Here is a 25224-nt window from a genome sequence, read left to right on the forward strand (position 1 = left end):
ATTAAAATCCTTAAAGAGTTTGTAAACTGTCCAAAAGCAATTTCAGCACATTGCATTCCTCATAAATAAACCTATTAATCGCTGCCTGTGAAATTCTTCTTACTTGTTTCATCTGCTTGCAATCTGTCTCGTAAAGTTTGATTACGTCACTTGTGAATGCGCTTCCCATCCAGTAATTCATGGTACACTGTGTGTGCCATCTCCACATCCACAGCATGCCGTGTATGAGAGTTCCTATGTCTACAGGACAGCATTGCAGACTCACAAGACTGGGCATTCATTCCCAGCTTCCTGATTCTCCCCTTATGACTGTGTGATGTCACACGGGGAGTAAACCAAGGCACACTACAGACTCCTATAGCGACAATCATCTGCATGGCAGCCAATCAGCTTCTAACTTCAGCTTGTTTAATTAAGCTTTGACAAAAAACCTGGAAGCTGATTGGTTTCTATGCAGTGCTGCGCTCAGATTTTGCACAATTTTAGTAAATCAACCCCACTGTCTGCCCTAATGAATTCTGGCTTCATGTACAAACTGTAAACTCAGGATGTACGGAGGTGAAATCATCCTGTATAGAGGAGTCTCCCGTCATTCTACGGCTGGACATATATTTTTTAATTTTCTTTCCTTCAGTCAAGTGATCAGCCACCATCAGTGATCGCATATAAAACAAACAAACAGGCTACCAGGCTGGTTATACTGAAGTCAATTGATAGATCAACTTCAGTACAACCAGCCTGTCCATAGATGGATCGAAATTCAGCAGGTACCTGCTGAACCAGGCAAATTGCAATCCATCTGGCTTTAGGCTGGGTTCACACTGGTACGACACGACATACGACTGTGGATCCGAATTTGCCCTGCGATTTGAAGTCCGACTTCAATGAACGGGGATCCGACTTTGATTCCGACAATACCAGGCCCGTTGTGTCTGGTATGAATCTTGAGGGGAAACGCCACGCCAAAATAAAAAATAAAATACGGTCTGGTATGGAATTTAAGGGGAACCCCCACACCAAAAAAACGTTGTGACCTCAAAATCCATACCAGACATTTATCCGAGCATGCAGCCGGCAGGTCAGGAAAGGGGGTGGGGATGAGAAAGCACCCCCTCCTGGACCATACCAGGCCACATGCCCTCAACATGGCATGGGCAGTGATGTCACAAGGGGTGTGGGGCCTCTGGATGACATCACCGGGTGGCCATGCACCATTGCTCTTGCTCTAATGCTAGGGCCGCTGTGTGCCATTACTTATATAAGTAATGGCACACAGCGGCCCTAGCATTAGAGCAAGAGCCAGCATCAGGAGAGCATTGGAGGAAGAACAGAGGGAGAAGACAGCGGAGAGAGGAGAACCGACAGAGGGAGAGGAGAACCGGCAGAGGAAGAAGACATCAGCAGAGAGAGGAGAACTGGCGGCGGAGGAAGTCATCAATGAAGGGAGAAGAAGCCTGCAGACCCCGACAACCAGTGGCCACGGTTGTTGGGAAGAGGCCCTTGTCCCCATCAACATGGGTACACGGTGCATGGGTACACAGTGCGGTGGGTGGTACTGCCCCAAAGCACCCACCCCCTCCCCATGTTGAGGGCATGTGGCCTGGTATGGCTGTGGCCTGGTATGGTTCAGAAGGGGGCACTCGCTCATCCCCACCCCCTTTCCTGTCCCGCCGGACTGCGTGCTCGCATAAGGGTCTGGTATGAATTTTGGTGGGTGACCTAATGCTGTTTTTTTGGCATGGGAGTGCCTATTAAAATCCATACCAGACTAAAGGGTCTGGTATGGTCTTGGAATGGGAACCCTATGCAGTTTAATTTTAAATTTTTGGCATGGAGTTTTCCCTTCAAGATCATCAGGGCACATGTCACATGCCAAAGTCGTATCAGTTAAGACGATGATCCAAATTTGATCTGAATTTAATGATATTCAATGAGCTGAAGTAGGATCAAAGTCGGACCAAAGTAGTGCAGGAACCTTTTTCAATGTCGGACCGACTTGCATCGGACCAGTTAAGATGGCTCTCATAGGGAACCATTGATTTATACACGTAATACAACATGTGCTCCCAATGTAGGAGCGTTTGTCGTACCAGTGTGAACCCAGCCTTGGACACATTGATGTCTGTGTTAGAAAGCTACAAATCTATATATATAAAACTCAACGTGTGTGTGTGTGTATGTATGTATGTATGTATGTATGTATGTATGTATGTATGTTCCAGCATCACGTCCAAACGGCTAAAGATATTAACATGAAACTTGGCACACATGTTACTTATATGTCAGCAACAAACATAGGATACGTGGTTTAACCCTTACCCACCCCCATTTGCCATGGTCGGGGTTTTTCTTTAAAGTCCCATTCAACTCTATGGGAAATACATGTTACTTCATAACTTCCAAACGGCTGTAGATATTTCGATAACACTTGGTCACATGTTACTTATATGTCCACTTAAACTATAGGAAAGTTAATTTATCCCTTAACTACCCCCATTTGTGAGGGTCGGGGTTTTTGTTTAAAGTCCCATGCAAATCAATGGGAAATGTATGTTCCCACATAACTTCTGTACGCCTGGAGATATTTCAATAATACCTGGTACACATATTACTTATATGCCAAATAAAAATATATGACAGTTAAATTAACCCTTACCTACACCCTTATATAAAAGATGGGTATATTTATATTACTATGATTTTCCTCCCCAAAAGGTTAAGATAGGAAGACCGGGCAACGCCGGGTATTCAGCTAGTGATTTATAAAAGTCAGTGGAAATATCATTTGTCATAGGTGATCATAAGCACCAAGGAAATGTAACGCATCATTGTCCATTTATCTCTTAACATTCGTAAACATCAGTTTTGGATGAACCAACTCTTTAAATGTATAGTTGCATGACAAAGAATACGTAGCCCATTGGTGACATTATAGAACAGAACATGAAATACTCACTATAATGATTAAAGTATCAGAGACAATATATTGATTTTTATTATCAGATAAGGATCATTGATAATTACTACAACACATAGGCCCGGATTCACATACATCGGCGCATATTTATGCCGCCGTAGAGTATCTCTTTTAGGCTACGCCGGCGCAGCGCACAGAGGCAAGCACTGGATTCACAAAGCACTTGCTCCCACTCGCTGTTAAAGATACACTGGGTTTCCTCGGCGTAAGCCAGCGTAGGTGGAAGTGGGCGTGAGCCATGCTAATGAGGCGTGACCCCATGCAAATGATGGGCCAAGCGCAATAGAAGTACTTAAAATGAACGGCGCATGCGCTGTCCCATGGCCACATCCCAGTGCGCATGCTCAGAATCACGTCGAAACAACTGCCTAAGATACGTCGAATCACTGCCTACGACGTGAACGTAACCTACGCCTAGTCATATTCACGTACAATGTAAACGACAAAAGATACGATGGCTTGTGTTCCCTGGTCCATACCTTTGCATGAGTTGCGCCTCCTATATGGGGAATAACCTTAAGCCGGACGTATGACTTACGCAAACCGCGTTTATTATGCGCTGGGCGCAACTACGTTCGTGAATCGGCGTATCTCCCTCATTTGCATATGTGCATAGAAAATCAATGGCAAATGCGCCCAGCATAAATATGTGCCCACGATACGACAGCGTAGGAAAGTTACGTCGGTCGGATGAAGCCTATTTTCAGGCGTATCTCAGTTTATGGGCACGGCGCATATACAACGGCGCATACTTACACTTACGCGGCATATCTGGAGATACGTCGGCGTAAGTGCTTTGTGAATCCGGGCCATAATGCGTAGCTACCGAGTCTGAATGACATGGGGTTTCTGGAATGACTCAAAAGATTGTAACTGAATCACAAATATCAACAGTTCATTGGCTAGTCATAGAGCTGGAAACATCTGCCCCAAACTCTAAAGCCCTGTACACACGGTCGGACCAAAATCACATCGGAATTCCATTGGAGTGAAAGAGAACATGTTCTCTATCTAAACTTCGATGGAATTCCTCGGAATTTCCGATGGGGCATACACACGGTCGGAATTTCCGATGGAAAAAGTCTGTCTGACTTTTTCCATCGGAAATTCAGATTGTGTGTGTACGGGGCATAATTGTTTTCCACTGAATGCTTTTTCCCTTGGCATACTTATTATCAATTGTTCATTAACACAAACACAGCCTGTTTATAACGTGACATGTACAGTAGAGGTTCTCCATACTCACCCCATATCACACTGAGGGTCTCATCCTCCAGACTGCTGTGATCCACATGACAGGAGTAAGAGTCTCCCTCCCTTGTTGGCACTTCCACACTGACTCTGATCTGATAGGTGCCATCAGGATGGGGGAGAATTGGAGTCATTTCATATGAAGGAATATGGTCTGTCCCATTCCTCACCCACTTCACATCCACAGGTCGGGGGTGAAACCCGTACACCAGACACTGGAGTCTGGTCACATCATCCGACTGACGATGACCCCACACCTTCACCTCTGGGGGCACTGAGAGAGAGAGAGAAAAAACAATATATGTGATCTACTGACAAATGTAATCCATGTTCCTCCTGTGAGATGATGTTGGATATATATGATGATCTCCAGAATATAGAAATGAGCTCCCAGTCATTCCCAGTGATAGTAATGTCAGCAGTTCTCTATGTTTTCCAGCTATGGCTCCAAAGTAGCAGAGTTTGTTCTGGAGCCCCAGGGCCATTGCCGGAACAATGTCATCTAAAGCCCAGGGCAAACATGTCAAATTGTGCACCCCCCCCCCCAAGATGTATGAGCATTATGTATCAGCCCCTCCAGCTCAAATCCTCTCATTCCCATGTGTCTCCAGCACAAATTTTCCCTCCCTGAAAAATATTCCCTCCTCCAAGTAAAAATCCTCTACCCATAACATTTTCCCTCTGAGCACAAATCCCCCCCCCCCCCCCTCCTAGCACAAATTCTCCCCCAAAATTTCCCCTCATAGCACAAATATCCCCAATCATCCTTGCTAGCACAAATCAGCCCCCCCCCCCAAAAATGATTCCTCTCCCCACCATATTACCTTTTCTAGCACAAATCTTCTTCCCCCAACCTAGCACACCTCCCCAAATCTCCTCTCCTAGAACAATTCTTATCCCATGCCGCCCCCCAAATCCCCCCTCAAAATACAAATCACCTCCCGAAACCTCCTTGTGGTGCCCCCACCCCCATCTCACATGATACCACAGTACCCAGGGCAGCCTCCTCTCCTGCCCACCCCTTGCCTGGCCCATTTATAACACTTGCATTTTAGTAATACGCATTTAATATGTTATGTAGAGTACATAACAGTGGGGGTTATTTACGAAAGGCAAATCCAATTTGCACTAAAAGTGCAAAGTGCACTTGAAATTGCACTGAAAGTGCACTTGGAAGTGCAGTTGCTTTAAATCTGAGGGGTAGATCTGAAATGAGGGGAAGCTCTGCTGATTTTATCATCCAGTCATGTGCAAGCTAAAATGCTGTTTTTTTATTTTCCTTGCATGTCCCCCTCGGATCTACAGCAACTGCACTTCCAAGTGCATTTTCAGTGCAATTTCAGGTGCACTTTTCACTTGTAGTGTAAAGTGGATTTGCCTTTTGTAAATAACCCCCCTGTATGTTATCACACTACACAGAAAATACTTTTCTGTGTAGTGTCCAATATAATGTATAGATCCTACACTATATACACACACACACATACACACTATACAAACATATACAGTATCTAACATTTTTGTAAATATTTTATTCTATCTTTTCATGTGACAACACTGAAGGAATGACACTTTGCTACAATGTTGTGTAGTGAGTGTACAGCTTGTATAACAGTGTAAATTTGCTGTCCCCTCAAAATAACTCAACACACAGCCATTAATGTCTAAACCGCTGGCAACAAAAGTGAGTACACCCCTAAGTGAAAATTAGGGCCCAAATTGTCAACATTTTGTGTGGCCACCATTATTTTCCAGCACTGCCTTAACCCTCTTGGGCATGGAGGTCACCAGAGTCTCTTCCCCTCCTCCATGATGACATCACAGAGCTGGTGGATGTTGGAGACCTTGCGCTCCTCCACCTTCCATTTGAGGACGTCCCACAGATGATCAATAGGGTTTAGGTCTGGAGACATGCTTGGCCAGTCCATCACCTTTACCCTCAGCTTCTTTAGCAAGGCAGTGGTTGTCTTGGAGGTGTGTTTGGGGTCGTTATCATGTTGGAATACTGCCCTGCGGCCCAGTCCTTGAAGGGAGGGGATCGTGCTCTGCTTCAGTATGTCACAGTACATGTTGGCATTCATGGTCCCCTCAATGATCTGTAGCCCCCCAGTGCCGGCAGCACTCATGCAGCCCCAGACCATGACATTCCTACCACCATGCTTGACTGTAGACAAGACACACTTGTCTTTGTCCTCCTCACCTGGTGCTGCTCATTGCGAATTTTTTTTTTAACAAAAATATGTAGCAGAATACACATCGGCCTAAATTGAAAAATGTGATATTTATTAAATCAAAAAGTAAAATCGTTGTGTCTAATGGTTGTGTGTTGAGTTATTTTGAGGGCAAATTGACACTGTTATACAAGCTGTACACTCACTACTATACATTGTAGCAAAGTGTCATTTCTTCAGTGTTGTCACATGAAAAGATAGAAAATGTGAGGGGTGTACTTACTTTTGTGAGATAATATAAATATATATATTGTGGAGAGGCGACCCCAGGTCACAGTGTGTATTGGCACATTCAGCCTGTTTTTTGCAAAGACAGGCATGATGATTGCACACCTGTGTTCTGGGTTTATATTCCTCTCAGGAAGACAGCTCAGGGCTCACACTTGGGAACATCTCCACCCTACAGGCAGGGGGCCTGGTGTAGGAGTCGGGAGGGCTTTTAGGTGGAGACGGCTCCACGACAGAGAGACAGGTGGTCTCTAGGAGTCTAAAGCCTCATACACACGATCAGATTTCCATCGGACAAATCCGTGGAATTTTGTGCGAAGGGCGTTGGCCGTGAACTTGTTCTGCATACACACGACAGAAAAATTTCCGCCAACATACACAAAACTACGTTGTTTTTCAGCTCTTTAGCACCTATGGATAGCATTGGTTCGGAGAATGCGCGTTTGTACTTTGGATTTTTTTTCCGACGGACTTGTGTACACACGATCGGAGAATCCTACGGAACACATTTGTTGTCGGAAAATTTGAAAGCATGCTATAAAACATTTGTTGTCGGAAATTCCGACAACAATTGTCCGATGGAGCGTACAAACAGTTGGATTATCCGACAAAACCCTTCCATCACACAATTGTTGTCGGAAAATCCGAGGCTTAAGGCTGCAGATGGAAGTCTGAGTGTGGATGTCTACAGGAGGCGGATGTGACCCGCGACCAATCAGTACGAAGCTGAGCAAGTAAGCTCCAGGAGGGAGTTGTGACTTTGGCTCCATTCACACTAATGCGGTTTTTGGTGCATTTTGTAGAAATGTAGGGAAATTGTTTAACATGGGTTCCTATGGAACATGTTCACATCAATGCATTTTTGTGCCTCTGCGTTTTTGGAAAGGGTTGGGGCCTTTTTTTCCCCCTCGCTAAAAGCAGTGTTTTGCATGTAATAGAATATAATAGACCCGCATCGAAAACGCGAGTACCGTGATTTTGAGGCGTTTTTGCCACGATTGGCATTTTTTTTAAACTGTTTATAGCTGGTTGTTAAAGGAAATGTAAAAACAAAATTAATTGCCAACAAAAAAAATGCAATTTGCGGAAAAATAGCGGTAAAAACGTGTTAAAAACGCATGTCGAAAAACACAGAAAGCACTGCAAAAACGCTCAGAAGCGACATGCATAGGTGTGAATCGAGCCTAAGTAAGAGTGAGTGAGCCAGGAGGCTGAGATTTCTGTTATACAACGATGGTGGAACCCCCTGTGAGGGAAGATTTTCTGTGAAGTTTGTTTTGTTTATATAAAATTGGGCTGCCACTCCCCTAAAAACACAGCCTGGAATGACCGGTGTTCCTGAAAATGCATACACCACTAGAGCATAATCACCCCGCATCGTTACACTACACACACATATACATTCAGTATACACAGTCACCTCTCTTCTCCAGATCTTCTCTCCCATTGTTGATGTGTTTCTTCAGCCATTCTATACAGATATTCTCCACATAATTCTTCCTTCTCTCCCCTTCTCTCATCTCCGGACTGTTCCATCTCTGTGTGGTGATCTGAGCCTCATTCATGTTCGGGATAAAGATCCCATTCTGTGTGTCCAGATACATGAATTCTCTCCCATCATATATGAACTGCATATACCCCTCAGTGGTGCCGTCATCTCTCAGCTCACAGCCGTACATCAACTGTACAATATGGATCCCTGCAGACAGAAGAGGAAGATGTGACCCGGGATCAGAGGAAGTGATGTGTGTAATATGTGATGAGGAACGATGGTGTAGTGATGATGATAAAGATGATAAATCATTACAGTAATCAAGATTTAAAAATAATATTATAAGTAAAATGATGTCACCTCACAGTATTAAGGACCACAGAGTGTGAAACATGTATGGTATGCAGGGCTTTTTTCCCTCAAACAATAGGTGCTGGAACTCAACCACGACCCCCCAAAACACCTCCCCCACACACACCCTCCAAATCACATCACATAGTGGGTGTGGTCAGATTTCACAAACAGTAGGAGGCTTTGCACTACATACAGAGTGCAGAGCTGTCCCTTGTAAACACAGAAACTGGACTTCTGTGTTTACAAGTGATTGCAGTGAGAAGGCACCAAAGGGTCTGAGCCAGAGGTGGTGGAAAAAAAGCCCTGCTGGTATGTGTAAGGGACATTTCAGAAAGTGGCAGTATCACCTTTTGAATGCATGCACTGCAGCTGCTCCGCTAGCCTCTGGAAAGTGATTCACCACAGATCACAATTCAGAGAGGTGTAGAAACTGCCACTTACTTATATGAAAAAGCCCTAAGAATATATCATTCCTGTGTGCTCATAGCCTTGTCTTCATCACCTGGTCTGGAGACTGTCATATGACCCCCAGATGAGTCCACTGTATGTAGGTAAGGTCTATAGATTTCCTGACACATAGACAGTGGGGGTTATTTACGAAAGGCAAATCCACTTTGCACTACAAGTGCACTTGGAAGTGCAGTCATTGTAGATCGCTGGGGTATATCTAAGGGGAATGGCGGCCGGTGATAAAAATATATGGGGGGTGCAAACCCTTCCAGGTCCTTACCGGCTCATTCTTTTGCTGTCACGACTCCCAATAACCGAACACACTATACACAGAGCACACACACACACACACACACACACAATACATACAGAACACAGGGTGCATACACGGAACACAGGGTGCATACACGGAACACAGGGTGCATACACGGAACACAGGGTGCATACACGGAACACAGGGTGCATACACGGAACACAGGGTGCATACACGGAACACAGGGCAGACGCATGTCAACAAACACACAGTGGGCCTGATTCCCAAAAGAGATACGCAGGCGTAACTGCTATTCAGTCTGTGCCTAACTTTGGAAACGATCCTCAAAAGGCTTTTTCCAAAGTTAGGCAGAAGATCTGACATGTGTAAGACACTTACACGGTCAGATCTTAGGATGCAGTACCGCATCCGCCGCTGGGGGCATTTCTCATGGAAATGCAGCTTTGAGTATGCAAATGAGGACTTAAGCAGATCCACAACGCTTTTCATCAGCTTTTCAGCATTGTGATTTCTGCGTAAGTTCCCATTTGCTTGCGCAAAACTAGGGCTGGTTTTACAATGTGTAAAGTTAGTCACACATTGTAAAGGCCCATTCAAGCGACGGCATTTGGTATGCATTCCTGAGGGAAAACTCCACGGCAATTTTTAAATTCAAAACCGGCATGGGTTTCCCCCCCCAGGAGCATACCAGGCCCTTAGGTCTGGTATGGGTTGTAAGGAGACCCCCCCCTACGCCGAAAAAGCGACGTAAGGGGTCCCCCTACAATCCATACCAGACCCGTATCCAAAGCACGCTACCCGGCCGGTCAGGAATGGGAGTGGGGACGAGCGAGCGCCCCCCCCCCCCTCCTGAGCCGTGCCAGGCCGCATGCCCTCAACATGGGGGGGTTGGGTGCTCTGGGGCAGGGGGGCGCACTGCGGGCCCCCCCACCCCAGAGCACCCTGTCCCCATGTTGATGAGGACAGGACCTCTTCCCGACAACCCTTGCCGTTGGTCGTCGGGGTCTGCGGGCGGGGTCTTATCGGAATCTGGGAGTCCCCTCAAATAAGGGGGCCCCCAGATACCGGCCCCCCACCCTAAGTGAATGGATATGGGGTACATCGTACCCCTACCCATTCACCTGGAGGCAAAAAGTTAAAGTTATTAAACACACGACACAAGGGTTTTTAAAATAATTTATTATTCTGCTCCGGAGGCCCCCCCTGTCTTCTTTATTAGCTCTAATACCAGGGGGGGCTTCTTCTTCCACTCTCCGGGGGTCTTCTCCGCTCTCCGGGGGGGGGGTTTCTTCTTCCGCTCTCCGGGGGGGGGGTCTTCTCCGCTCTCTGGGGGTCTTCTTCTATCTTCGCCGCTCTCCGCTGTTGACTCGGCGCACCCCGGTTCTTCTGCAGCTGTCCGGTGCCTTCTTCTTCAGCGCTGGCTGCCTGCTATCTTCGTGTGTTAGCTCAATTACTAGCAGGCAGCCAGCGCGGTCTTCTGTGACGTCAGGTTCTTCTCTTCTGTTCTTCTCTTCCCTTCTTCCGATGTTGACTCGTCGCCTCTTGTCACTGCAATGATGGAAGCGCGCCTTGCATCCCATTTATATAGGCATCACCGTCCCATCATGCTCCGGCAGGTACCCACGTGGTGGGTGCCTACCCACGTGCACCCACCACGTGGGTACCTGCCGGAGCATGATGGGACGGTGATGCCTATATAAATGGGATGCAAGGCGCGCTTCCATCATTGCAGTGTCAAGAGGCGACGAGTCAACATCGGAAGAGGGGAGAAGAAGAACCTGACGTCACAGAAGACCGCGCCGGCTGCCTGTTTGAAATCGAGCTAACACACGAAGATAGCAGGCAGCCAGCGCTGAAGAAGAAGGCACCGGACAGCTGCAGAAGAACCGGGGTGCGCCGAGTCAACAGCGGAGAGCGGCGAAGATAGAAGAAGACCCCCGGAGAGCGGAGAAGACCCCCCCCCCCGGAGAGCGGAAGAAGAAACCCCCCCCCCGGAGAGCGGAGAAGACCCCCGGAGAGTGGAAGAAGAAGCCCCCCCTGGTATTAGAGCTAATAAAGAAGACAGGGGGGGCCTCCGGAGCAGACTAATAAATTATTTTAAAAACCCTTGTGTCGTGTTTATTAACTTTAACTTTTTGCCTCCAGTTGAATGGGTAGGGGTACGATGTACCCCATATCCATTCACTTAGGGTGGGGGGCCGGTATCTGGGGGCCCCCTTATTTGAGGGGACTCCCAGATTCCGATAAGCCCCCGCCCGCATACCCCGACAACCAACGGCAAGGGTTGTCGGGAAGAGGTCCTGTCCTCATCAACATGGGGACAGGGTGCTCTGGGGTGGGGGGGCCCGCAGTGCGACCCCCTGCCCCAGAGCACCCAACCCCCCCATGTTGAGGGCATGCGGCCTGGCACGGCTCAGGAGGGGGGGGGGGGGGCGCTCGCTCGTCCCCACTCCCTTCCTGACCGGCCGGGTAGCGTGCTTTGCATACGGGTCTGGTATGGATTGTAGGGGGACCCCCTACGTCGATTTTTCGGGCGTGGGGGGGGTCTCCTTACAACCCATACCAGACCTAAGGGCCTGGTATGCTCCTGGGGGGGGAACCCATGCCGGTTTTTTCTTTGAAAATTGGCATGGAGTTCTCCCTTTTAGGAATGCATGCTGAGCGACGCTGTCATTTTTTTTATAATCATTTGTTTTCCCGGCGCGTATTTTTTTTTTCACCCGTCGCAACTTTAGTGTCCCATCGCAATCCACAAAGCCCGGCGTCAATTACGTTCGAGCGCTGCACGTCGGGAAAATTACGTCACACGCATGCGCAGTACGGCCGGCGCGGGAGCGCGCCTCATTTACATTTTAAACGCCCCCCGGAGAGGAGGACCGCCTTGCGACGGCGGCACTTAAGTTACACGGCCTGAAATTTCTAGGTAAGTGCTTTGTGGATCAGGCACTTAGGTAGAAATTTTAAGTCAGTGTAACTTAACTGCTGAAAGTTAAGTTAGGCAGCTTTTTTGGGAATCAGGCCCAGAATAACCAAGCTCAACTTACCAACCAATCAGCAACCAACCAAATTCACCTGTCTAACAGTATGCGTTAAAAACAGGGGTTTAGTTGCACGCATTTGCAAATACATGCATAAGCTGCAGGCCCCGTCAAGGCTCCCTGTGTACTGCAGTCCTAACTCTAAAATGTAATGTCTCCTCAGTGGAAGCACATGTATGCTGATGGATAGATAGGAGACTTTACATTTTATAGTTAGGACTTTGGTTGGTAAGTTGAGCTTGGTTATTCTGTGTGTTTGTTGACATGTTCTTTTCCACACATGAAATGACACATAGAGCCCCATCCATTAGAACCTACCAGCTGGATCAGGAGGCTGTCACTCATTTGCACTTCTAGCCTGAACAAACTCCACCCCATACAAGGTCTTCGCTGGGGGAGGGGGTTTTAGAACCAGCTGTAGTAGGAAAATTGCCGGTCGGGTAAGACTCCATAGTGGTGAAATTTGGGGTGCAACTTTGGATGAGACTTTGGCTTTGACTAACGATAATGGCCAACTGCTGCATGTATAACATGAATGCGACTTTGGAGGGTATACATTGTAGTCTGTGACAACCAAATACATGAAAGTCAGAGCAAAGCAGTGCAGGAACCTTTTTTCAGTCACAAATATTTGAATGGATGTCATTGAAAAACATGGGGTGCAACTTGTATGTGATAAAGTGAAGCAGCGCTAAATACTGTGACCAATACTTAAATATGACGTGCTAATATATTGCAATTATAAATGGGTATACATATACATGTCCGCCATAATGTCGCAGTCACGAAAAAAATAAATAAATAAATAAATAAAAAAAAACGCTGATCGCCGCCATTAGTAGTAAAAAAAAATATTTAATAAAAATGCAATAAACCTATCCCCTATTTTGTAAACGCTATAAATTTTGCGCAAACCAATCGATAAACGCTTATTGCGATTTTTTTACCAAAAATAGGTAGAAGACTACGTATCGGCCTAAACTGAGGAAAAAAAATAATGTTTTATATATTTTTGGGGGATATTTATTATAGAAAAAAGTAAAAAATATTGATTTTTTTTCAAAATTTTCGCTCTATTTTTGTTTATAGCACAGAGGTGATCAAATACCACCAAAAGAAAGCTCTATTTGTGGGAAAAAAAGGACGCTAATTTTGTTTGGGAGCCACTTTGCACGACCGCGCAATTGTCAGTTAAAGCGACGCAGTGCTGAATCGCAAAAACTGGCCGGGTCCTTTAGCTGCCTAAAGGTCCAGGTCTTAAGTGGTTAAATATAACGTGCTAATATATTGCAATTATAAATGGGTATACATATATATCTTATCCCAATGTGCAAAAGTGCAATCCAATGACATCAAAAATAGACCATCAAACAAATATATAAATATGTAGTCCAATAATAAAATAAAGTGCATCCAAAATTTCAAAAATTAGCAAAAAAAATGTGTCTCTTTAACTGCTTCACTACCGCACGCCGTCAAATGACGGCGAGACGAGTAGCTTCTCCTCATTCTGGGAGGACGTCATATGACGTCCTCACCTTCCCGAGCCACTAGGCACCCGCCGCGTTACTGGGCACCCGATGCGCGTGCCCGGCGGCCGCGATTTCCGCCGGGGACACGCGATTGCCCAGTAACTAAGCAGGACCGTGGATCTCTGTGTGTAAACACAGAGATCCACGTCCTGTCAGGGTGAGGAGACCGATGGTGTGTCCCTTGTACATAGGGACACCGAACTGTCTCCTTCCCTAGTCAGTCCCCTTCCCACACAGTAAGAATCACTCACTAGGGAACACATTAATCCCTTGATCGCCCCCTAGAGTTAACCCCTTCCATGCCAGTCATATTTATACAGCAATCAGTGCATTTTTATAGCACTGATCGCTGTATAAATGTGAATGGTCCCAAAAATGTGTCAAAAGTGTCCGATATGTCCGCTGCAATATCGTAGTCACGATAAAAATCACAGATCGCCTCCATTACTAGTAAAAAATAAATAAATAATAAAAATGCTATAAATCTATCCCCTTTTTTGTAGCCGCTATAACTTTTTCGCAAACCAATCAATATACGCTTATTGCGATTTTTTTTTAACCAAAAATATGAAAAATAATACATATCGGCCTAAACTGAGGAAAAAATGTGTTTAAAAATAAAAAATGGATATTTATTATAGCAAAAAGTAAAAAATATTGTTCTTTTTCAAACTTGTCCCTCTTTTTTTGTTTATAGCGCAATAAATAAAAACCGCAGAGGTGGTTTGGGTACAAAATTGGCGTCCTTTTTCCCCCACAAATAGAGCTTTCTTTTGGTGGTATTTGATCACCTCTGCGGTTTTTATTTTTTGCCCTATAAACAAAAATAGAGCGACAATTTTGAAAAATATTCAATATTTTTTGCTATAATAAATATCCCCCAAAAATATATAAAACAACTTTTTTTTCCTCAGTTTAGGCTGATACGTATTCTTCTACCTATTTTTGGTAAAAAAAAAAAAAAAAAAAAAAAATCGCAATGAGCATTTATCGATTGGCTTGCGCAAAATTTATAGTGTTTACAAAATAGGGGATAGTTTTATTGCATTTTTATTAATAATTTTTTTTTAATACTAATGGCGGCGAACAGCGATTTTTTTTCGTGACTGCGACATTATGGCGGACACATCGGACAATTTTGATACATTTTTGGGACCATTGTCATTTTCACAGCAAAAAATGCTATAAAAATGCATTGTCTACTGTGAAAATGACAATTGCAGTTTGGGAGTTAACCACTAGGGGGCGCTAAAGGGGTTAAGTGTGACCTCATATGTGTTTCTAACTGTAGGGGGGCGGAGTTGGTCGTGGAATCTGGATCTATCGGATCAAACATCTTTAATGCACGACAAGACCGTGGGGGTCTACCCTTAAGGTGAGAGGCTAGAACACACTGGGTCAGGGCCATCTTTTCCATTGGGCACGCTGGGAAGTTGCCCGGTGGCCCCGCTTGCCTGGGGGGCCCCACCGGCTGCCCAGCAACCCCAGTAAAAATTTGTGGAGAGTGACGGGTTAGAACTGCCCATGCCCAGTTTGCGGAAATCACAGAGAAGATCTGGTCCTCTATGAGTGCGGGGGGTTGCTGATGTAAGGGGGTAGTGAATGCAAAAATGTAAGGGGGCACTGATATAAAGGTTCTCCCTCCTATATTAGTGACCCCCCTTACCTTAGTGTATTTACTCTATGGAAGGTGGTCTCTGGTCACCAGAGTGCCCCCCACATCAGAGTTCCCCTTTACATCAGAGTCTGCAGGATTCCCCCTTACAATGCAAGGGGGAATTCAGTCTGCGGACCCTGATGTAAGTGGGAAAGAGAAAGCAGTGGACTCCGATATAAGGTGGTCTCTGGTCACCAGAGCCCCCCTCCACATCAGAGTTCCCCCCCTTAGATCATGATCTGCAGCGTTCCCCTTTACATAAGAGTTCCCTTTCACTGTAAGGGGGATCCCTGCAGATTCTGATGTAAGAGGAAACTCTGTGCTGGCTGGGTTATAGTAACCTGACCTTCATGTCAATGAAGAAATTTTTTTTTTTACTTTTGTTTAACTTAAACACATTGCTAATAGCACTAGCTATATGTTTATAGTTTAAATACTGACATTTGCATTGTTCGGCACTGAAAACTGTAATTTTAGGTACTTTTTTTGCAGTGGCAGTAAAAAATGTGGTTCTGCCAGTACATTTTATGATTTTTGTCAGTAAATTCTCGTGCGTGATTGTGTAGACAGGGCCCCTGTGCACTGTATTGCCTGGGGGCCTATAATGCTCTTAAGATGACACTGCACTGGGTGCAGATTATAGAGGGACATCTACAGGCCATCACCTTCTCATCTACACCTGGACTCCCCTTCCCCTCTCTTTCCCCCTCTACCTATATTTATATATTTGTTTGATGGTCTATTTTTGATGTCATTGGATTGCACTTTTGCACATTGGGATAAGATACATATGTATGCCCATTTATAATTGCAATATATTAGCACGTTATATTTAAGTATTGGTCACAGTATTTAGCGCTGCTTCGCTTTATCACATACATATCCATTGGTGGTGGCAACACTCTAGAAGTTCAGCAGCTATATACACTTTGGAGTAAGCATTTTTTTACTACTCTTATCGATAACACTTCTGGTAGCACATTAGTACTTCACATATAATGGGGTGCAACTTGTCATGTGACTTTCAAAGTCGCATCACACGTTGCACAAGTATGAATAGAGCCTAAAGGGTGGAAATAAGGTCCACTGCCATTCCTGCTGATTAAACAGGACAGGGGTGTGGCAAGGCGTTAGGCATAGCAGTGCATAGCATGTAGACATACAATTTGTTTTGGTAGGCATCACCCCCAGTGCATATGACAGTGATGGCACCCTAGGACACGTGGCCATGGGATATATCCAGCCCTACTGGTCACTGCAGTATGCACACTGACATCAAACACTAACACCGCAGTGTGACCATTCACCCCTCCCCCTCTATTCTCCTGTATAGTACAATGCATTCAACCTCTTACCTATTCCTTCCTCCAGAAGCACACTACATCCCTCCACTCCCTTTTCTGGCAAATTACTAGTCTATAGGGCATTTATCTTTTTCCAAAGACATGCAAGGACGAGGAAATAAAACAATTAAGAGGTCAATTACCGAGCTGCAAGTATAAAGTACCTTCATTTAGAGGTCCAGATGCCTCCAGTAGCCTTCAACCAGTGGCGGTGCGTCCATAAAGGGCGCAGAAGCGCCGCCCCCTCTCTCTCGTCACCCCTCTATCACCATAGATAGATTCATGCATTGCATGAATCTATCCATTGTCACCGCTGCCGCCCCTATTCAGGTGACCAGCCCCTTGTCGGCCACCGGGCATCTGAATTACAGCGGCAGTTTTTTTTGGAAGTGCCTGATTAGAGCCATGGGCTACCAAATTGGTAAACAGCGGGCGCAATGCTGTGCCTTCGCTGTTTACTCAGTATTGTGTTAGGAAAGTGATTTATTTGCTTCCCTAACACTGACCCGCCTCTCAGCCAATTAGGTGCTCGGGTTTGGTTACCTGTCACCTGATTGGCTGAAGCGACAGCACCACCCGCCACTGCCTTCAACACCCTAACATCAGTTGAACTCATCGTTATTCTGTCTGTCAAAGCTCTGACTGGCAGGGTTGGTGGATGCTGCTAATCCCTCACCAACACATTCCTCTTGGCTCATCACAATGACGGCTTTCTTCACTTACCAGTAGGAATGTGGCAGAGGTAGAAAGGGGCGGGCAAACGTCAACATTATCAGGAAGTGTCAAATCTCTACCTGCCAGAACAGCTCAGGCCATATAATCAGGTATTAGGGCCCGCTGCAGGTATGAGCATGCTCCTCAGGGGTCACGTTTTCCTTTTTTCCATCACAGTCTCCCTGTAAGATTAGTATGGACCTTCAGTAAAGGATCATTTTCCAGAACAGATATAGAGCTACAGGGATGCAATTCTGCTACTAAAAACATATTGATTGGCCCAGGTCCCCTGTACTGTATAAGAGGTATAGGGGAGGGGCTTCATCTGAATGTTTTAATACAAGGCCACCCTAAACCTGACAGATCCCATCCTCCAGCACTAAGATGGACATCACTACATTTCTCTGGGGATCGCTGTTCATGGAATTGTATCTGTTTTGTAAAGTGACAACATTATTATCACAATCTGCTGGACCCAATACACAGTGTCTGCAGCGTCCTATGTATTTTGTTTAATAAATAAATGTGTAAGAATTCTCTCACCTCCAGTCTGGTTGAATCGTCTCATCGCTGTCTGTACATTGTACTTGAAAGAAGCCTCATTGCTCCGACCTCTTTGTGTGTTCCTCTCCCAGTATTCAGATCCCAGTTTCTTCATCCACTCAGTCTTGGGAAGATTCTGTCGGGTGTCACTGTTATAATTTGATATCTCCTTATCATCCACATATCCGACTGAAGAGAACACAGCGAGTCCGGATCCCGGAGAGGAGACTCCAGTGTAATAATACCGCAGAGAGTGACTGTCTGATAGAGAGACATACAGAGTGTTATATACACATCCTGTACACATCACACTGTATAATGTATATAATGATTACATACAGAGTGTTATATATACATCCTGTACACATCACACTGTATAATGTATATAATGATTACATACAGAGTGTTATATATACATCCTGTACACATCACACTGTATAATGTATATAATGATTACATACAGAGTGTTATATATACATCCTGTACACATCACACAGTATAATGTATATAATGATTACATACAGAGTGTTATATATACATCCTGTACACATCACACTGTATAATGTATATAATGATTACATACAGAGTGTTATATATACATCCTGTACACATCACACTGTATAATGTATATAATGATTACATACAGAGTGTTATATATACATCCTGTACACATCACACAGTATAATGTATATAATGATTACATACAGAGTGTTATATATACATCCTGTACACATCACACAGTATAATGTATATAATGATTACATACAGAGTGTTATATATACATCCTGTACACTACAGGAGAGTCAGGACGCCCACTAACACACAGCTTCTTTTTCTGTCTGCAACGTAGAGAGCGTCCTGACTCTCCTGTAGTCCAAGGAAGGGGGCGAGCATGACACTCCACACCAGGGAGAAAGCCTGGCATTACAGTGTGGAGTTACAGACAGAAGAACAGGAAGTGAGGATTTCTCAGAAGAAATAAGGACATTTAAAAGCAAAATGGAAGGATGAGGTAAGTGAAGGAGGACTGCACTAAGGTAAAGGAAGCCATTTAGGGGAAAAAATAAATTGTACCTTTACAACCCCTTTAAGTGGTTATGCCAGGTACACACTCCCACTTCTGGCTAAGTTTGCCATGGTGAACTGAGCTGGAAGGTCAGCCCCCTTCCTTCCCCCGCAGCTTTCTGGGACCTGTGAAATGCAGCCCATTCACAAAGCACAGCGCGCTTCATGCATGCGCAGTAGGAAATCGGTTGTTTCCCTTAGTCAAGATGGCGGCGCCAGCACCCGATAGCCATTGAAGAATGGGCTTGGATGAGGACACCACTGAATGCCTGGACAGGTGAGCTAATAATGAAAGTCAGTAGATACAGTATACAGCTGTTGACTTAAGCCCCGTACACACGATCCGAAAATCATACGAAAAATGCTGCATTAGAATCGATCGTACGATAATCGGATCGCTAGTACAGAGCTTTCGATAGCCGATCAGGACAGATCATCCGATATTATTCTATCGGACATGCACAGAATTTTTTCCGTACGATGCCAGATGGTACGATTTTCATTTTATCAGTACAGCCGTTGTTCGAAAATGCGATACAAATACAAACACATGACATCACTTCAGAATTGTTATTCCGTCGTACGAGAATTTTCGGGACTTTAGTAAACTCATCAGATTGGACGTGAGATAATCGGATCGTGTGTACGGGGCATTCGCTTTTTTGGGGGACCCCGAAGCTCCTCTTTACCATCTTGATACATTCCAACAGCTCCACCCTAGTACAACTAATACATTTATTTTGGAATTTCTGCAGAATATTCCCTGAAATACACAAATTTCAGATGAGCTGTAAGATGAACAGAGTAAGGCCGGGTTCACACCTATGTGAATTGGTTGCAGCTTAAACCGCATCCAATTCGCATAACATTATAAAATACAGTGGCCCGGATTCAGAAAGGGGATACGCCGTCGTGAGTGTGCGGGGTCGTAACTATGCGACTGATTCATAGAATCAGTTACGCATAGATTTCCCTAAGACCTGACCGGCGTAAGTGTCTTACACCGTCTTATCTTAGGCTGCATATTTACGCTGGCTGCTAGGTGGCGCTTCCATAGATTTACACAATAAAATATGCTAATTAGGTACATACGCCGATTCAGAAACGTACGTCCGCCGCATTTTTTACGCTAGGCTTTTTTCGGCGTATAGTTACCCCTGCTATATGAGGCATAGCTAATGTTAAGTATGGACGTCGTTCCCGCGTCGAGTTTTGAAAATTTTACGTCGTTTGCGTGAGTCGTTCGCGAATAGGGCTGTACGCAAGTTACGTTCACGTCTAAAGCAATGACGACTTGCGGCGTAATTTCGAGCATGCGCACTGGGATTTTTTCACGAACGGCGCATGCGGGGCCACCATTCATTTAAATAAAACACGCCCACATCATCCCCATTTGAATTAGGCGGGCTTACGCCGACACGCATATGTTACGCTGCCGTAACTAGGGGCGCAAGTTCTTTCTGCATACGGAACTTGCGCCCTAAGTTACGGCGGCGTACTATATCTGAGATACGTTACGCCGCGCCGACAGATACTCCAATGTATCTGAATCCGGACCATTGATTTCAATGAGGCTGGTTCACATATGTGCGATGCATTCGCATTGCCGAAAAAACGTGTGCGTTTTCTAGGCATTGCTGTGCGGCTCAGGTGCGAATTCAGGCCCATTATCTTCTATGGGCATGTATCTGATTCGCAGATGTGTTTATTTCTCTTCAGGATTTCTCTCATTGACCTCAATACACCCCCCCCCCCCTCCCCCTCTACTCTCCCAGGTCTTCAAATTTGCAGCTAAAACAGAGATAATCTGCTGAACAGTTCTCTTATCTCTCTGCAGAGATAAGAGAGCTGAAATTCGCACCGCACAAGTGTGAATCCAGCCTAAAAGCGTGAGAATATTTAGACCTTTTGTGCCGCTCAGCATACATTTATGATATGACTTTGTGCCGCTCAGCATACATTTATGGTAAGACTTTGTGCCGCTCAGCATACATTTATGGTATGACTTTGTGCCGAGATGACTTAGAAGAAGAATATGTAAACCCAACACTTCAAATTCCTGATACGTTCCTGATGTCCCATGTACTGGTATGAGAAAGTTCCTGTTCTCTTTGTATTACTTCCTTTGTGTGGAATCCCTGGTGTTCCTGACGATCCCTCTGCTTTCCTATTTAAAACTGACCACACTAAGCATGGGAGCAAAGAATGGTCAGTTCTTTAGCTATGCTGAGTGTGCTCGCCTCCAATGATCAGACTTGTCCTGACACCCCCTTGCACAGTCTTTTACTGGGAAGAGTAGTGTACTGCTTTTTCTCCTCCCTTAGCTATTATGCATCTGAGAACAGAGGGATCACTTGTAATCACTTATAAAAAAGGGGGAAAAGTGTATAATGTCTATTTCTTTATATCTATACACAAATATTTTGCCTTTCATTTCTATTTTAACCACTTCCCATCCCAGCCATCGTCTCTCATCCTGGGCGGCCGTCATATAATGTCCTCGGCTTCCCGGCCATCTAGGGAGCCGATGCGTGAAGCCCAGCAGCCGTGATGTCCGCCGGGCACCTGCAATAGCCAATAACAGAGCAGGACCATTGATGTGTGTGTAAACACAGATCCACGTCCTGTCAGGTGAGAGGAGACCAATGGTGTGTTCCCAGTACAGAGGAACACTGATCGGTCTCCTTCCCTTGTGAGTCCCCTCCCCCCACAATTAGAATCACTCCCTAGGTAACACAATTAACCCCTTGATCATCCCCTAGTGTTTACTGTATAAATGTCACTGACAGGGAAGAAGTTATCAGAGCATTTTTATAGCCCTAATCGCTGTATAAATGCGAATGGTCCCAAAATAGTGTCAAAAGTGTTTGATATGTCCGCCGCAATAAAAATAATAATAATAAAAAAAAAAAAAAAAAAATCGCAAATCGTCACCATTACTAGTAAATAAAATAATAAAAAATGCCATAAATCTATCCCCTATTTTGTAGGCGCTATAACTTTTGCGCAAACTAATCAATATACGCTTATTGCGTTTTTTTTTAACCAAAAATATGAAGAAGAAATCGAAAAAAGTGCTCCGGTCTTTGGCCAGCCAAATGGTCCGGGGCTGAAGTGGTTAATATTGGTGATACATTCAAGTAATATGTGCAATGCCATTACAGCCAATAGAGTTTACAGTTTTTTTTTTCCCAAGTTGTATTGTTGCTTATCAAAAAGCAATATATTTGTTTGTTTATGAAACGTGGTTTTATTTATGAAGACGTTCATATATCACGGCTAAATCAGTGTCTGTAGTGCGAGTTCAACTCTTAATACCATAAATATTAGATTTTTACTCGAGAAATATATATTGAGTTTGGCAAGTCTAAAGAAATGCTTAAATAATGCATTAAAGTTTAACTAAACCCATTTTATTTTAGTCAACTAAAATGTACTGGAGACTTTAGTTGACTAAAATAGGACTAAAACTAAGGGCCAGATTCAGGTAGATCCGTGCATTGTTACGGCGGCGCAGCGTATCGTATTTACACTACGCTGCCGTAAGTCAGAGAGGCAAGTGCTGTATTCACAAAGCACTTGCCTCCTAAGTTACGGCGGCGTAGCGTAAATGGGGCCGGCGTAAGCGCGCCTAATTCAAATGAGGATGAGGGGGCGTGTTTTATGTTAATTATTGGTGACCCGACGTGATTGACAGTTTTCCCGAACGGCGCATGCGCCGTCCGTGGAATTTCCCAGTGTGCATTGCTCCAAAGTACGCCGCAAGGACGTCATTGGTTTCGACGTGAACGTAAATTACGTTCAGCCCCATTCACGGACGAGTTACGCAAACAACGTAAAATTTTCAAATTTCGACGCGGGAATGACGGCCATACTTAACATTGGCTACGCCACCTAGGGGGCAGCTTTATCTTTACACGGCGTATCTCTTACGGAAACAGCGTATCTTTACTGCGACAGGCAAGCGTACGTTCGTGAATCAGCGTATCTAGTAATTTACATATTCTACGCCAAAATCAACGGAAGCACCACCTAGCGGCCAGCCGAAAAATTGCACCCTAAGACACGACGGCGTAGGCCGTCGTATCTTAGCTAGGTTTAAGTGCATCTCAGTTTGAGTAAGCTTAAACTTACGACGGGCTTAGATTCCGAGTTACGTCGGCGTATCTACTGATACGCCGGCGTAACTCTTTGTGAATCCGGCCCTAAAATGGCATTTTAGTCAAAAGACGATGACTAAAATGAAATCTGTTGTCAAAATGAACACTGCACTGAGCTCAGGTGATCCTACATGGCCTGCAAGGGAGAGATAAAACCCGGAGAGGACAGATTATCAGAGGTCCTGAAAGGTGTAGGACAGAAACCTGGGAGATGTATAAATCCCAAACAGGACCTTCCCAGGCTCCCTGTGAGACATCCGGACACTATATATAAATAAATATGTACAAATACAGTATATATATAATATTAGTACATTATTATCGGACAAAATGACGACAGAACATTTACATACCACAATGAGGACGGACAAGTTTCACTTTCAGTAATGTCCTCTCTGTTTCCTCTGATATAAAGGAATATATTACAGGATATTTCACAATTCTACAACAATAACCCCCCAATACTCACCACAATACCCTCCTGACACCCCCAGAATGATCAGGATGAGGGGTGTCATCTCCATCCTCTGGGGTGATCTATACGGAGAATCTCCACAACACGACACCAACAACTTCAGAGACGCTCTGAGGAGTCAGTGAGTCAGCTCTGTGTACAGGAAGCACTGTGCTGATTGGATGAGGTTGGCCCTCTGTCCAATAGGAAAATTAATACACAGACTGTCACTAGTTGTCAGGCAAAGGGAGGCTAAACAGGTTGGGAGCGCCGAGTAATAAGTAAAATCCTGAGCTGTTCATCACACAATATACTGTATAGGAGGGGATTGTAGATGGATTGGAGCAACAACACAACTCAGTCCTGTCTGTCATACGTTCTTCTTTGCACTAAGGACTCCTTCACACATTCAGCTGGGGGACAGTAAAAATAGGCAGCTGAGAAGCAGTTTTACCATCACCCTAAAAGGAGTTGTAAAGGAATTTTTTTTTTGCCTAAAATTAATGTCTGCAAGGTAGACAGACAGAATAGAGTAATGGTTCTGTTAAAAAAGTAAATTCCTTCATCTATATCACCTCCGGCATTCTAGTTTCTGTTCTCTCATTCACTTCCTGGTTTGCGGCGCTCGTTCATGTAAGAACTACATTTCCCAGTATGAATTGCGGCACGCCCAGTAATTCACACCTCCTTGAAGTCTCTAACACGTAGAGAGCGTCCTGCCGCACAGATGTAGTTCCCAGGAGGGGGTGAGCACGTCACTGACCACCGCAGTAAAGCCTCCCATCACGGTGGTCAGTAACAATCAGACAAGCAGGAAGTGAACAGAACAGAGAAGAAATAGAACAACTTCTGAGCAAAAACGAACAATGAGGAAGTGAAAAGAGGAATGTCTGCAGGTAAAGGATGCTTATTATGTTTCCTTTACAACCCCTTTAAGCCTCATACACACAGTCGGACCTCAAACAAATTTTTCCGTGGATTTTTGTTTGAAGGGCGTTGGCCGTGAACTTGGTATGCATACACACGGCAGGACTTTTTCAGCAAACTTTCCCCAAATCACGTGATTTTCAGCTCTTTACCGCCACCCTGTGGTCAACTTCTGTATTGTAGTCTGATCTTTTGCATTGGTTCTGAGCATGCGTGTTTGTACTTTGGACTTAAGTCCGATGGATTTCTGTACGCACGGCAGGACTTTTCACCATAAGACTTTTGTTGCTGGAAAGTTTGTCTGTTTGTAGAGCGAGCACTTGTCCGGTGAAAACAGAAAAAGTTTGTCCGATGGAGCGTACACACGATCGGATTTTTTGAAAAACCTGCTCATTTCGATTTTTTTGTCAAAAAGTCCTATCGTGTGTCTGGGGCTTTAGGCCTCCTGTACAGGGCTGCTGGTAAACGGACGTTGGACATTTTTATTAGCAGCCCCTGAACTCTCCTCTGTTATCTTATCAGTACATGTACTCA

At 44.8% G+C, this 25224-nt stretch overlaps 1 protein-coding gene across 1 annotated transcript in view; it reads right to left on the reverse strand.

Moving 5' to 3' along the window:
• LOC120914298 (class I histocompatibility antigen, F10 alpha chain-like) overlaps positions 1-23896 on the reverse strand; it is a 63151-nt gene extending 39255 nt beyond the window's left edge. Inside the window, exons 1-4 of the mRNA XM_040324931.1 lie at positions 23779-23896; positions 18085-18345; positions 8108-8386; positions 4224-4502 (exon numbers count right to left, since the gene is read on the reverse strand). Coding sequence (XP_040180865.1) covers positions 4224-4502; positions 8108-8386; positions 18085-18345; positions 23779-23833 — 874 coding nt within the window. The 5' untranslated portion in view covers positions 23834-23896. The remainder of the gene's footprint in view (positions 1-4223; positions 4503-8107; positions 8387-18084; positions 18346-23778) is intronic.
• Positions 23897-25224: the final 1328 nt, after the last annotated feature.

This window comes from Rana temporaria, chromosome 9 (genome assembly GCF_905171775.1).
Source record: "Rana temporaria chromosome 9, aRanTem1.1, whole genome shotgun sequence".
In the NCBI taxonomy this organism is placed as follows: Eukaryota; Metazoa; Chordata; class Amphibia; order Anura; family Ranidae; genus Rana; species Rana temporaria.